This window comes from Entelurus aequoreus, linkage group LG22, assembly GCF_033978785.1.
Source record: "Entelurus aequoreus isolate RoL-2023_Sb linkage group LG22, RoL_Eaeq_v1.1, whole genome shotgun sequence".
NCBI classification, from domain to species: domain Eukaryota; kingdom Metazoa; phylum Chordata; class Actinopteri; order Syngnathiformes; family Syngnathidae; genus Entelurus; species Entelurus aequoreus.
In genome coordinates this window covers 20,629,044-20,645,468 of record NC_084752.1, presented here as the reverse complement: position 1 = coordinate 20,645,468, position 16,425 = coordinate 20,629,044, and the positions used below count along the sequence as shown (strand labels likewise).

The 16,425-nt window shown below is 40.3% G+C and overlaps 1 protein-coding gene across 1 annotated transcript in view; it reads right to left on the bottom strand.

The window, feature by feature from the left end:
• Positions 1-16,425, bottom strand: part of pkd1a (polycystic kidney disease 1a) — a 137,832-nt gene that overhangs the window by 96,889 nt on the left and 24,518 nt on the right. Inside the window, exons 3-4 of the mRNA XM_062032740.1 lie at positions 4,971-5,042; positions 4,828-4,896 (exon numbers count right to left, since the gene is read on the bottom strand). Coding sequence (XP_061888724.1) covers positions 4,828-4,896; positions 4,971-5,042 — 141 coding nt within the window. The remainder of the gene's footprint in view (positions 1-4,827; positions 4,897-4,970; positions 5,043-16,425) is intronic.

Genomic DNA, 16,425 nt, shown 5'->3' with positions numbered 1-16,425 from the left:
GAGGGTCTTTAATTTGACCTGCTGCTGTACTCCGTCTCAAAGTGTTAACATGTGCTCAATGTTTCCTTACCATTATTGCTATGTTGTCTATTACCATGGTTGGTATATTTATTATTCCTACAGTTTTGATACAAATTATTGTTACAGTGTAATAATTATTGTTACCTGTGGTAATGCCACTCTGATACAACATCTGTATTATAAACCTTGAACAAAGTAAGAGTGAAAGTCATGTGAATAATCACTGAATGGAGAACTGGGGGTGGGATTAAATAAATTATCTTCTTCCCACTCCCTTTTAGGCAAAACTGGACAATCATGCATTACATAATATACATTACCTTTTGCACTATATTAATTTATATTATTATTAGAGATGTCCGATAAATGCTTTAAAATGTAATATCGGAAAATATCGGTATCGTTTTTTTTTATCGGTATGGTTTTTTAAATTTTTAAATCAACATAAAAAACACAAGATACTCTTACAATTAGTGCACCAACCAAAAAAACCTCCTTCCCCCATTTACACTCATTCACACAAAATGGTTGTTTCTTTCTGTTATTAATATTCTGGTTCCTACATTATATATCAATATATATCAATACAGTCTGCAAGGGATACAGTCCGTAAGCACACATGATTGTGTGTGCTGCTGGTCCACTAATATTACTAACCTTTAACAGTTAATTTTACTCATTTTCATTAATTACTAGTTTCTATGTAACTGTTTTTATATTGTTTTACTTTCTTTTTTATTCAAGAAAATGTTTTTTAATTTATTTATCTTATTTTATTAATTTTTTTTAAAAGGACCTTATCTTCACCATACCTGGTTGTCCAAATTAGGCATAATAATGTGTTAATTCCACGACTGTATATATCGGCATTGGTTTATATCGGTATCGGTAATTAAGAGTTGGACAATATCGGAATATCGGATATCGGCAAAAAAGCCATTATCGGACATCCCTAATTATTATGTGTTGTCAACTTTGTACTTTTTTATGTCATTGCCTGAAATAAATAAATAAATAAATGAAATGAATGGGGAAAAAAAAGAAATGAGAGTCCTACACATTTATACGCCAGTGTAGGTGCCACTTCTTTCCATCTTTCCACCATCAACCCAGTAACTACATAATGGGGCCGTTGTTGTGGTGGTTTTGGAAGGGGCTAATGGAAACCACTAGAGTCCTCCCTCATCACACACATGCACACACAACCATTAACTTAAACGGGTGGAAGAAATAAGGTAATGGCTGGAAGAAGCATGGAATTGACAGATGGAAGTTGGGGGTAGGGGGGTGACATGTGTGTAGCAAAGCCTGGAACAGTAAGCTGTAATTTGGCTTAATCATGGTTTGATTGGTGTGTGTGTGTGTGTGTGCACTTACATTGTAAGTGTGGTTAATATTTGTGTTGGTAAATGCTTTCTGTTCTAAGTTTATCCTGAGGAGTTCTGTTTGTACAGATAGACTAATCCAAGTACAGTGGAACCTCAATGTGCAAACCCCTGGTTATACAAACTTTTCCATTTAGGACAGGATAGGCGAGACTTTACTCATCCCATAATGGGGAAATGATGTGGTTGCAGTGCAGATACAAAAAGTACATAACAAAGGTAGACAACTCATGAAAACAAGAGAGAAAAAAATTTAAGAACACAAACGATATGAAATACATTTAAAGAGCACAGAGCTAATGCAACCATCTGACACTTCAGCAACGCCATTTCTACATACATCTACAAAGTAAATCAATGGAAAACCAAAAAAGTTAGCAATAAATCAAACATATTGCGCTCATGTGATTGCATCATGCATAGACAAACAACAAATGGTAAATGGTAAATGGTTGTACTTGTATAGCGCTTTTCTACCCCTTTTTAAGGAGCCCAAAACCCACATACAACACGGTGGCCTCTGTGGTGTTTCACGCCACTGTCTGCTGGTGTTGGGAGAGAGCAATAGACCCAACAAAGCAACCGAGAGAGCCGACTACGTCTCAGGCTGCCCACTAGCTCTCGGCCATTGTCTGCGCGAATGAGCGAGAGTCTGTCGAGAGAGACTGAATCATGCTCATTCAGCTCTGTGAAGCTCGGTCATCCCGACACTCAACGCCAGCTCTGCAGCCCCTGTCTCTTCCTCCGCATCTTCTTCGGTCTTGCTACACGGACTCCGGAGAGAGAGCCAGCAGCTAGTCTCCCGTGCAAACATGGCCAAGGCACCCCAGAGGCTTATCCAAAAGTTAAACACCAAAAATCACTGCAGAAGTCACGAAAGTGCCACCACTTGCAGCGCAGTACCAAAGGAGTCCGAACCAAAAGGAAAAAAAACACATGAAAAAAGGGAAACATCAAGAAAACAAAGGAGGAAACACAAAAGCACAGAGCTCCTTCAACCAGCAGCCATTACAGCGGCGTCATCTTGAAAAACCCCCAGAAAAACAAACTTCATTGTGTGCCTGCAGCACAGTCATTGTGTGCTTGCAGTGCAGCCAGAGCAGTGCTAATTTCTACTTTGTGTGCTTTTTTTAAGCGATTTTTTGCCGTTTTAAAGAATTTTTCATACTTTTATTAGCTCAATACGAGTCCAAAGGAAGCAATGGACAAGTTGTCTACATCGCCTACCCTCGCCCCACTACACCCACTCCTTTCCACTGAACACCAAGAAGATTAAGCCCCACAGTAAAGTGAAGTGAAGAGAATTATTTTTATATAGCGCTTTTTCTCTAGTGACGCAAAGCGCTTTACATAGTAAAACCCATTATCTACATCGTTAAGCTAAATTTAAACCAGTGTGGGTGGCACTGGGAGCAGGTGGGTAAAGTGTCTTGCCCATAGGCGCCGATCCCGTGGGTGCTTCGGGGGCCGAGCACCCATGGACAATGCCGAGCAGCCATGTGGGATTGATGGCAACTTTCAATCTTTAAAATAATTTTTGAAAAATCAATCTTGTTGTGGTTAATTTTGCCGAGTTTGGTCCGTTTTACAAAATAATAAAGCCACAAATCATATGGGATATTAAATTCGTTGAACGTCTTTTCTTTTTTTTTTTTAATACACACACACCGAGCACCCACTGGCAGAAATGCAGATCGGCGCCTATGGTCTTGCCAAGGACATACCAACTGTGCCTAGGTGGAAGTGGGAATCAAACCTGGAACCTGTGAATGTGGATTTTATGGTTTATTCCTAATTATTGTAGTGACCTGGCTGTTAAAGTTAAGGAGATTCGTGAAGATTTGTGATTTCAAACTGTGAGTGCACCACAGGGCTAGTGACAGTGTGTGTGTGTTAAAGTTAAAGCACCAATGATTGTCACACACACACTGGGTGTGGTGAAATTTTTCCTAGGCATTTTACCCATCCCCTTGTTCACCCCCTGGGAGGTGAGGGGAGCAGTGAGCAGCAGTGGTGGCTGCGCCCAGGAAGCATTTTGGTGATTTAACCCCTAATTGCAACCATTGGCGCTGAGTGCCAAGCAGGGAGGTGATGGGTCCCATTTTCATAGCCTTTGGTATGACTCGGCCGGGTTTGAACTCACAACCTACCGATCTCAGGGCGGACACTCTAACCACAAGGCAACTGGGCAGGTGTGTGTGTGTGTGTGTGTGTGTGTGTGTGTGTGTGTGTGTGTGTGTGTGTGTGTGTGTGTGTGTGTGTGTGTGTGTGTGTGTGTGTGTGCGTGTGTGTGGGTGTGTGCGTGTGTGTGTGTGTGTCGGCAGGGCACTGCATAAGTAGAGGGACAGTTCAGCTGTTGTTGTTTTTTTTTTTTACTTTGTTATTCAATAGAAAAGTGGTTCTCAAATGGGGGTACGCGTACCCCTGGGGGTACTTGAAGGTATGCCAAGGGGTACGTGAGATCTTTTTTAAATATTCTAAAAATAGCAACAATTCAAAAATCCTTTATAAATATATTTATTGAATCATACTTCAACAAAATATGAATGTAAGTTCATAAACTGAACATCAAATCAAGTAGGCTATTCCATTCATTACCATAAACCCAGAGATTCCCCCATGCCATGATTTCCCTCACTAAAATGTCTGTCAAAAGAACTGTGAAAAGAAATGCAACAATGCAATATTCAATGTTGACAGCTAGATTTTTTTTTTGGACATGCTCCATAAATATTGATGTTAAAGATTTATTTTTTTGTGAAGAAATGTTTAGAATTAAATTCATGAATCCAGATGGATCTCTATTACAATCTCCAAAGAGGGCACTTTAAGTTGATGATTACTTCTATGTGTAGAAATCTTTATTTATAATTGAATCACTTGTTTATTTTTCAACAAGTTTTTAGCTATTTTTATATCTTTTTTTCCAAATAGTTCAAGAAAGACCACTACAAATGAGCAATATTTTGCACAGTTATACAATTGAATAAATCAGAAACTGATGACATAGTGCTGTATTTTACCAAAAATGCTTTGCTCTGATTAGGGGGTACTTGAATTAAAAAAATGTTCACAGGGGGTACATCACTGAAAAAAGGTTGAGAACCACTGCAATAGAAAGTTGGTCCATCATCTCCTTATGTTTGTTTGATATACAGCAATGCACAGCACTTTATATTGCACGAAGTTTGACTAAAATATGGACTTTTGTCAAGGCTGCAATCCATTGTTCAGGTTTACATTGTTTCCTATGGAGAAATTTGCTTCAATATACAAACCTTTCTATTTATGAACCCTGTTTAAGATTCAATTACATTTGTGAATTGAGGTTCCACTGTACCTCCCCCGTTGCCTTTATTGATGTTTCTCCTCTTAAAACTGACATGGTCGAAACTTTATATAATCACTTGATTGTACTCACAGGACTGACAACGGCCCACAGCAGAACACTCCTCTGGGGAGAACAACGATTCTGTTTTCTTGTAGATACCTGTAAAATGGACAAATATTGTATGATTGAAGGTGCAGGTGACAAAAACCCTCCACAAAAAAACAAGAACTCACAGTTCTCGGAGGCCGATGAATCGATCTAGCAGAGTCGTATCCAGGGAGGAGATGTGGTTCTTGGAAAGATCTCTGTGATATAAACCAAAATATTCACTTTAAAATGTATGTGTGGGAAAGCCAATCAAATACACACATGCACTTAAACACGTGCGCACTCACACACACACACACACACACACACACACACACACACACACACACACACACACACACACACACACACACACACACACACACACACACACACACACACACACACACACACACACACACACACACACACACACACATATAGACATGAGATGGTCAGAGTAGCAAGATGTAAACACATTGTTATTGAACATTGTGCTTAAGATAGATAATAGTTTGTTGATGACCCTTTAAGTACACTAAGGTGGTGAAACCACCTGTCTACTAAGGCAGTGGTCCCCAACCTTTTTGTAACTGCGGACCGGTCACCGCTTGAAAATTTGTCCCACGGACCGGGGGGGAATGGTTTTGTTTTTTGTTTTTTTTTGGTCATAAAAAAATACAATCATGTGTGCTTACGGACTGTATCCCTGCAGACTGTATTGATCTATATTGATATATAATGTAGCAGTGGCGTGCAGTCACTTTCATGGAAAGAAAAAAAATGTAAAAAGAAAAAAAAAAAAATTAAATTGTTATATGTATCCAGTGATTATACTAACGTTATTTTCCATTTAACTTCACCAGTTTTAGATTATTTTTATTTTTATTTTCACATTTGCTGTTCAAATACTGAGAAGAGACGGTGCGGTGATCAGCAGCCAGTTGAGGCACGTCACTGATTTGTGCCTCAACATGGATTGTGCACAATGACTCGGCTAACTGCTGAGCTGCTGTGCAGTGAGACTGTATTGCTATATGAATTATATCAGCTAACTAAACTATGGTATAGTTTAGTTAGCTGAGGTATATAATGTACAGTGTATTTTGTCAACAACTGTATGTGTGTAACGTATTTCTTGTGCTGAGCATTCATAAAACTGCTGCAAAAACGTACTGTCTGAGGCTCGCAGTAATCCGGCCTCCTGGTGGTAGAGGGCGGTAGTGATCCCAGAGATCATTCCTCGCCGCAGAAGAAAAAAAAAAAAAAAAAAAAGTTTGCAAGTCAATTGTTTATTTCCTCTCGCCTGGACTTTTATTAAAAACATGGAGGATTACATATGTAAAATAAAACAGTTTTCTAAACTGGACTTTCAATCGAAGCAGGAGGTAATTTAAAGGTAGACCAAAACCGGAGCTAAAAGGTTTGCTTTTGACTTCGGGACAGAAGACCCGTTCTTTTCAAACAGCGTGGTACACACGCAAAGGCTGGCTGTGTGGATGTACAGCAAGAAAGGTAAGACCATAATAATGTTTTTTTTATTAAATGTGCTTTTTTGTGTGCTACAGTTGTGTAAAGAATGCTGGTATGAGCTTTTAAACATAACCCGTTAACTGCTGCCAATCACATGGTGAATAAGATACTATTTAGGGTTCATATGTTTGTAAATCTGACTGTGATGATGCAGTGCCTCACCAGACATTAACCTCACCGCACGCCCTTGTAATGTAGGAACCAGAAATATTAATAACAAAAAGAAACAACCCTTTTGGGCTAATGAGTGTGAATGCGTGTAAATGGGGGAGGGAGGTTTTTTGGGTTGGTGCACTAATTCTAAGTGTATCTTGTGTTTTTTATGTTGATTTAATGGAAAAAAAAAAAAAAAAAAAAAATTAATTTCTTGTGCGGCCCGGTACCAATCGATCCATGTACCGGTACCGGGCCGCGGCCCAGTGGTTGGGGACCACTGTACTAAGGCGTATGAGATTAGGGGCATAGCTCCCTTACTAGATCTCTTGCATGATTAAGATGTTGTAAAGTGTGCTATAACTGAGTGTGTGTGTCGTGTCGTGTGTGAAATTACCAAGACTGCAATAGAAGTCTCCCCATGCTGAGAAAGTCGACTATTGCCAAAGACATTATGCATCATGTATCTTAGACACTCACCCATTCACATTTCACACCTGCTCATTTTAATGGGCATGTTATGAAAAATTTTGAATTTGTGCTCAGTTTTATATTATTTTTTTTAGTGTGATTATAGTTTGCAGTCGAACGTAGAACTGGACTGCATCATACTGCATGGTGTTTCTAATATTTTGTGATGTGAGTGAATACAGCAATGTATGCCTGAGGTTTCTAACCTCCAACAAAACTGTTCATTAGCATTCAACATCATGCAAAACACTAGACAAGCCACTTATTCTACCGCCCGAATGCAGCTTAGATAGGCTCCAGCAACCCCCCGCGACCCTGAAAGGGACAAGCGGTAGAAAATGGATGGGATGGATGTCTGATATGAGCTATTAAAAAGAAGATTAAAGCAAAGTTGAAGCAATGCTGTCCATCTATGGTATTCCATTTACAACAGTGCTTCTTAATAATTTGTTGTCATGACCTCAGAGGCAGACAGAGAATTTTCGCAAGCCCCTCGAATTTAATTGCTATTGGGAATTTGATACGTATTTATTTATCTGTACAACTATGTGAGTTATACATATTTTTTACAAATTGCCACAGAAAAAGATTCCTGTTTTTCCTTTTAATTTCTTTCACAAACTTGTCTTTAGCTTTGTACACGTGTTCCTGTGTACTTACTACTTTTACTGTAGAGAACAGGGAGCCTGTTGATTAGATTGAGCGATGCTGCCACCTCACTTACCAGAAATATATGCAGATTTATTTAAAATAAAAAAACTAACAAATCACATGTACATTCAGTAAGTATTCATAGCCTTGGCCATGAAGCTCAAAAGTGAGTGAGGGGCATCCTGTTGGAACTGATCATCCTTGAGATATTTCTACAGCTTACCGTATATTCTGGACTATAAAACGCTACTTTTTTCCTACCCTTTAAACTCTGCGGCTTATAAAACAGTGCGGCTAATTTATTAATTTCTCTTCGTTGACAGCCACAAAGCAAATAGTTTGCATTAAACACATGCTAAGACACTTAAATGGTGTATTACTGTTTGTGCTATGGCACCATCTTTTTGGACGAGTCTGCTCACTGCAGGTGAGGCTGAGCAAAAGTGTTTTTTGCTGTTTAAAGCTTTGAAGCAAAAGTAGAAGTGCCGTTTCATCTTCTAATCGTACATAGTGTTTCTACTCGTATGGATTCTTCATTCATCGCTCCAAGCAACATTTGTAAGAGTTACACTATAACTAAAATAATTTTTACTTACTAAACCGTCCCATGTGTGATGCCTGTAGGAGTGTTTTCATGCATATTTGTCTGTGCTATCGTAATGTAAGCTAGCATCATTAGCATTAGGTAATATGATAACACGTTTTGAGTGTCTGTGTTAGTATTTTTACCTTACAATGGCATTCCGTTTGTATTGTTCCAGTTTTACAAATTCCTGAGTAAATTCACCAAAACGTCACTATGGAGTTATTGAGTCTTTGGAGAGCTAGTTTCCGCAGCTAGTGGGTCCATGACTATGATTTGTGTTGTGTTTGATCAGCCGTTTTACTGCCGTTTTACAGAAACCGTTTGTAAACAATTAAGGTATATAAATAAACATTTATAAAATCTTTCTGTGTAAATAACCCATTTCACAACATATACATATATTGTCTGGTGCAGCTAATATAGAGCTGCCAAGCCTCACGCTTTGAGCGTGAGAGTCAAGCATTTGAACCCATTGTCACGCCACACACCACACTTGACATTTCTCACCCGTATTTTTCCCCTTTCACTACTCTGTACTTTTTTCCTCACGGCTTGCTGTGGATCGAGTAACTCTGACTGACTGAGTGATATAACCAATCCGAGACCAATCCATATGTTCTTGTGCCTAAATCTAGCCAACCACGGAAGGCACCACACAATGTAAACCAATCAGAAGCAACGTAAGGTGGGTCATGGCGTCTCTATCTTTTACACACACCTCAGCGCAGTGTTGTCAACTTGGCGACTTTCTCGCTAAATCCAGTATTTTTCCAACTCCCCTTGGTGATTTTCTTACTCAAAAACAACTAGTGACAATCTAGCGGCTTTTTATGGTATGTTTTGGAGACATGAAAGCACGTTTCTATGCCCTCAACGTACAAGCGACGCTGCAGTGAGCCTAATTTCCTTACATGCGGTCCCTGTCAACTGAGGCCCCTTCTACACTAAGCCGGCTGAGGTTATTCAGGCTATATCCCACCTAACTTTATCCTTGTCCACACACACACAATGCCACCGTTTAAGACCCCCTCCGTCCGCCGGCGCAACGCGAATAAAAATGTGCGCGTCATAGTTACCTCAGACCTGGAAGTGTATTCTTACCCTGTGTTTCAATGTGGCCTATTGCCACATTTCTTTTCACAGTAAACCTTGCTTGCCTCACCATCAGCAGCTTTTAGACCGGCCCTATTGTAGTGAATCACACCTGAGCCAACATACATGAATCATATCTTTAATGGACGTGTGAAAGTAAACAATGTGATAAATAACATTTTACAATAATCAACTTAGGGATCTAGATATCTAGGCACTGTGCTTGTAGGCTGAAATTGGCGGTTGTACTTGACGGCCACAACCACTTCATGTCTTCACAATAGTTATGGAGCACAAAACTAGACGTTGAGTAATCGCTCGACATACACCACGGACAATAACTGATAGTCTGCTTTGCCAGTCCAAATGCATTCACTGTTTTCCGTAGTACTCTCTTGTCCATGGGAGCCCGCATTCTCGTTGTCTCCCTTTCGACAAATGGACAAAGTTTTTCTCTAAGTAAAGTCACAGCTGACCTTGACATTCGAAAGTTCTCTTGCCGTTCCTGTTGCACAACACACTCGGTGACAAACATATCCCACCAGGCTACCTTCTTCCAGGCCTTATCCAAAACCGTCGCTCAACATTGCTATGTTGCCGTCTGAGATGTGTTGTATCCGAAATAGCTGCAATCGCGGGTTTCCTTCTTTTAAGGTATTCATGTGTGATTTCCACAAGCGTCTGTTATGAAGCTGACTGTGGCACGTCTTTCTGACGTCACTTCCTGTGTGGGGCGAGGTCTTTCTAGCGTCACTTCCTCTCTGAACTCAGTTTGTAAACGATCAATGAGTCCATACAAAGCTAAGAGCCAGAGAGTGAAGAAATAGACGGCGCACTTACCCGTGTAAAAAATTATCCAAGGAGGGGAACCTTGAACGATGGTTTAGTGTGGCTGACACGGCGCTTAGGCTAAATAATTATTCGCTTAAGGAGTTATCAATCAATCAATCAATCAATCAATGTTTATTTATATAGCCCTAAATCACAAGTGTCTCAAAGGGCTGTACAAGCCACAACGACATCCTCGGTGTCGAGTGGGTCTGACATAATATTGTGAAAGTCCAACACATCAGCGAAAGTCCAGTCCATGGTGGAGCCAGCGGGAACCATCCCGAGCGGAGACGGGTCAGCAGCGTAGAGATGTCCCGATCTGATGGACAGGCTAGCGGTCCACCCCGGAGCAGAGTAGAAAAGAAAAGAAAAGAAACGGCAGATCAACTGGTCTAAAAAGGGAGTCTATTTAAAGGCTAGAGTATACAAATGAGTTTTAAGATGAGACTTAAATGCTTCTACTGAGGTAGCATCTCTAACTTTTACCGGGAGGGCATTCCATAGTATTGGAGCCCGAATAGAAAACGCTCTATAGCCCGCAGACTTTTTTTGGGCTCTGGGAATCACTAATAAGCCGGAGTTCTTTGAACGCAGATTTCTTGTCGGGACATATGGTACAATACAATCGGCAAGATAGGCAGGAGCTTGAGGGCCTGAATGTCTGCTCTTTGACAGCTTGTGCTGAAAACACATTTTGTTGTTCTTTGAAATGCAGTGACAATAAAGTGCCATTCCAGTAAGAGCAGAGAAGAGACGCACATCCACTTTGAGCAAAACTGCCGCTGTTTCTACCTTGGTTTACAGAGTAAGATGTAAATGTTTCATCACTGTCACACTTCAAATAAAAACAAACCTATCGTTCATGTTAATGAGCACGGTCAATAGATTTGGTTTGTTCGTGAATATTACAACTACAGCTTCCATCCATCCATTTTCTACCGCTTGTCCCTTTTGGGGTCGCGGGGGGTCGCTGGAGCCTATCTCAGCTACAATCGGGCGGAAGGCGGGGTACACCCTGGACAAGTCGCCACCTCATCACAGGGCCAATACAGATAGACAGACAACATTCACACTCACATTCACACACTAGGGCCAATTTAGTGTTGCCAATCAACTTATCCCCAGGTGCATGTCTTTGGAGGTGGGAGGAAGCCGGAGTACCCGGAGGGAACCCACGAAGTCACGGGGAGAACATGCAAACTCCACACATCATCGATCAACTTCTAGCAACTTTTATGACAGTCAATAGCTACTTTCCTTCCTGAGGAGTTGGCAACACTGGAAGATCGACAAAGATTAGAAGAGATTGAGGACAAAGAGGATGGAGATGAAAAATATATACAAATTGAGAACACAGATGCAGACGATGAGACAAAAGAGCCAGCAGAGAAAACAGTTAATTAATTTCTGGTTAATTAAGACTAGCATTAGTACTGTTTGGCTTAGTCTCAGGCAGCATTACTATATTGAATTAATAGAGTGTGAAGGTGACTAAATGGTGTTATTTTATGTCTTATAATGTTGAAAAATGTATTTTGAAGTTCGTAAACAGATTTTTTATGCTGTAGCTATGAAAATATTTGGTTTATAATTAATGATTCTTACTTCACAGAAATGCATTTATTGTGATGTCTGAAACCAACTAACCTACTATTCAGTCCTTCAATATATTGACACATAGTTGTCATATAAAAGAGTCCTTTCTGTCTCAACTGTTATGTCTAGAAAAGAGGTTAACTGTCGACGCTGACTTTTTTTCATTGCTTTGAGTGCAGGTTATATTCTTTGAACTTCACCTGATTGCACTCAAATGTTATGGTACTGATCAGATTTTTTTTTTTTAGAAGCGCTAGATTAATCATGACTAAGGAAGCGAGAGAAGCGGAATCGGAGGCCCCTGCCAAGTTGCCAACACAAACAAAGAGGACCAGTGAGGAACACAGTCCAGTGACTTCAGCTTCTCCTGGGCTTCACAGCAAAGCCTGAGCTGCACGAGGGAACGAGGAAACAAAAGGGGAGAGAAAATGAAATACAAATAAGGCGCTAAAGGTTGCGAGAGGACAAAGAGTGTGAATGTAAGACGACAGGATGCTGCTGGCTTCAAGTTACACGATTAACTTTAATGAAGAACACATTTGGACAGAAATGTTCCACGTTCATTACTGAATGTGCATGGTGGACACTCGTTTCACCTTCTGGAGGTACAATCAATCAATCAATAGATATAAATAAAGCAAATGTGAGTAAATGGAAATGCACTCCTTGCTCACACTCTTTCTAGTGCGTGAGTGTGTGTGTGAACTGAGCAGGACGCCCATTCCCAAAAGGAAACATCTGTACATTCCAGACAAGCTGTGTAAGAAAGATGGAGAGCAAGAGAGCGTTCTCTTCTCTGCTAAAGCCATCAGCGCGGATAAAACAACGGAGCACAAAGATGCAGGATCCAGGAGCCGATTTGTTTGCACATCAGGCTGATACCTCTTTTATGTAACGCTCGAACGACACAGGTGGTGTGTTTAAGAGTTTTCCAAGAAAGAACAATCTTTTTCACCTTTGTGGAAACAGCTTGGATGAGACGTGAAGACACAAGTGTGTTTTGCATGATCATATAACATGACCTTCACTGTGTCTAATAGCAACAGGCTCCTGTTCTCGCTGCTACCTTTGGACACACATGGTTTTACTTACACACACACACACACACACACACACACACACACACACACACACACACACACACACACACACACACACACACACACACACACACACACACACACACACACACACACACACACACACACACACACACACACACACACACACGGTAAAGGCACACTTGAGCTGTAGTGCTGCTCACAAACACCTACAGCACACATATGGTTCTGTTTTACTAACGGTGTGGCCAATGATCTAACCGCTCCTTATAAGGCCTGTCTGGTGCCACTTATTCTGAGCTGGTGGATGGGAACACACACACACACACGCACACACACACACACACACACACACACACACACACACACACACACACACACACACACACACACACACACACACACACACACACACACACACACACACACACACACACACACACACACACACACTGGAAAGAATATGAATAGTGGAAAATATAAATGTCCACAGGGAGAGAGCAGGATATAATTCTCAGTAATATTAATGACAATGAAATGACAGAGATGTAAAATGCCAAATAAAGACAGCCTCAGTCCTGAATATGAGCTGGAAGTTTGAAACACATAAGAGATCGGATTTACTACCTTGAGGTGGCAAAGTAAAGTCAAAGTCTCCGAGAGTGGAGACCAGCGGTCCACTAACCCACTAAACACAGACTTCTCTGTGGTCGCTTTCATCCTTCCTTCAGCATCCCACTGCTGCTGCCTCACCCTTTTTTTCCCCCTTCTCTTGAAAGAGAAGCTCAAAGATGGTGGAGTTGGATGAAATAGAGTGGCCAGGTGTAAAGGAGAACCCAATCATCTCTGTGTTAATTGTGTCCACCACAGCCTGATAGAGCATCACATGACAGCTGCCAACTGACCCCTCACTGACACCAAGAGGGATGCAACTAATAATCAAGGCATCTAGGTGAGACTTTACTTATCCCATAATGGGGAAATTATGTGGTTGCAGTGCAGATACAAAAAGTCCATAAAAAAAAAGTAAACAACTCATAAAAACAAGAGGGAAAAATTCAAAAACACAAAGGATATAAAGTACATTTGAAGAGCACAGAGCTGATGCAATCATCTGCCACTTCAGCAACGCCATTTCTACATACAGCTACAAAGTAAATAAACGGAAAACCAAAAAAGTTAGCAATAAATAATACATATTGCGCTTATACGATTGCACCATGCATAGAGAAACAACAAAACAAAAACACAATCTCACTGACACCAAGAGGGATGCAACTAATAATCAAGGTATCCAAATCTGGCTTTTCACTAAAACGTTTAAAGGGGACCTAATATGATAGACCAATTTTTCTTACCTATTGGTACCTGTTTTTGTGTATTTGGGATCTGCATAAGCCCTGAAAATGTGAAATCAAACCATGGATACATGGCGGAGATTTTTACAAAACAATCTTGCCTTCCTTTACTTCCTACAAACGATCTGTTTGGAATTTGCCCAATTTGTATTATTTTTCCCAATTGTGACGTCAGCGGATATCTCCATGTATGGTATTAATTTACCCAAAGTGCTTTGCTTGAGTCCACCTTTGTAATCTGCTGTAGTCAATAAGCTCTCTATTTTTCTTCATCTATCTATGTTGTGGGGCAGACTAGTTCATACATGCACATGTATCCTTCGCTGTTGCTATTTGTAATACAAAGTATAGTATAGTGCCAAGCTTCCAATTTATATCTGTCCGTAGACCGCTATGGAAGCGCTAAAAACGGCAACACGGATGACGGGGAGAAGACGCTGTCGAAGTGAAGCCACATAAATAAGACCACAAAATGGCACATCCTGAAGAGACGGTCAGAAAGCAGCATGAAAACGGCCTGTAAAACATAATCTATGCAAAATTTTGACCAAAGAACCAACATTACTTGTTATGTGGACCACAATGAGTAAATGTAAAAAAAACTATCATAAAATGACCCCTTCAAGTGCCACGATTACAATTTTGTTGCTGTCAAGTTACACAATTTGGATGTATATTAATAATACTATACACACAGTCACACACACATCATTAAAAAACTGAAATAATATGTTGTTTAGTGCTATAGCTCAGTGATTCTCAAACTGTGTTTGGAACTTAATGTTCTCCACATTCTTTCCCTACGCCCGCCCTTTCCCAGCCTTTCAGCCAATTACTACGCACAACACATTGATATTATTTTTACTATTGATATTTGATTTATTTTAGTACAATGTTTATTTAACATTTATGTGAAATTACTTGTATTTGGGTCATTATTTAAATACAGTTTTTTATGTTCTTATATTTAAACAAGGTGTTACTGTACAAACTGTATGTAATGTTACAGTGGCCAAAAAACTGGTATACTTGTTAAATAAAATCTCTGCCTTGTTTTTAATGAATACTTAGGCCTACTACGCTACTGTATTTTACTGTTGGTTATTATGGTTGTACTTGGAGAGGCAAGTGTTTTCTGGGGTGGTACTTCAAGTTTGAGAACTACTGCTCTAGCTATAAAAATATTAAATTCATAATTAACAATTCCTACTACACAGAAATTAATTTACTACGGCCAGGCCCAGAACCAATTGACAGTGTATTACTCTCAGAAGTAGTGTATGGAAGACACAACCAACAAAAATTATATAAGGAAATAATGTATTATAATATTGTACAAGTTATGTAAAGATCTGTATTTACTATACATAATCACGTATGAATATTAAACAAAAAGACTACCGTACTTTGACAAGTACAATTCAGTTCAATCCAATATGTTCAATATTTATGTGTTTATATTTCAGATAATGTCCAAAGTTTATATAAAAAGGTGTAAAAAAAATAGCTTGATAAGTCCAATGGGTCCAAAGTGTTCAATACCTCCTACCGCAGTGAAGCCAATTAAAAACTGCGATATGCACCCCACACCCCTCAACCCCTCTGATTTTTGTGGCCCTAAACAAGCGCATAAAGTGTTTATGCCAGAGGCATGTCCTGGATATACTGTATATCTGTAGTTTCATCAGCGTGCTGTAGCAGCCTGTTATGCGGCGTGCCAACATGGCAGCTCAAAGTGGCGTGGCCCATCTACCTATTTATATCCATGCCTTTAGACCATGGGTGTCAAACTCTGGCCCGCGGGCCAAAATTGGCTCGCCGTGTAATTCCACTTGGCCCTTGAGGCGATATCAAATTAACACTAGAGCTGGCCCGCCGATTAAATACAGCGGAGGTGCCACGGTAACACCGCATTCACCACTAATTCTCATACTTGCCAACCCTCCCGGGAGACTCCCAAATTTCAGTGCCCCTCCCGAAAATCGTCACGTCCGCTTTTCACCCAGTCCAACGAGTGCTGGCCCAGTCACATAATATGTGCGGCTACTGCACGCACACACACGTGAATGCAAGCATACTTGAGCAACGGCAATACAGGTTACACTGAGGGTGCCCGTATAAATAACTTTAACACTGTTAGAAATATGCGCCACACTGTGAATCCACACCAAACAAGAATGACGAACACATTTTGGGAGAACATCCGCACCGTAACACAACATAAACACAACAAAACAAATACCCAGAATCCCATGCAGCCCTAACTCTT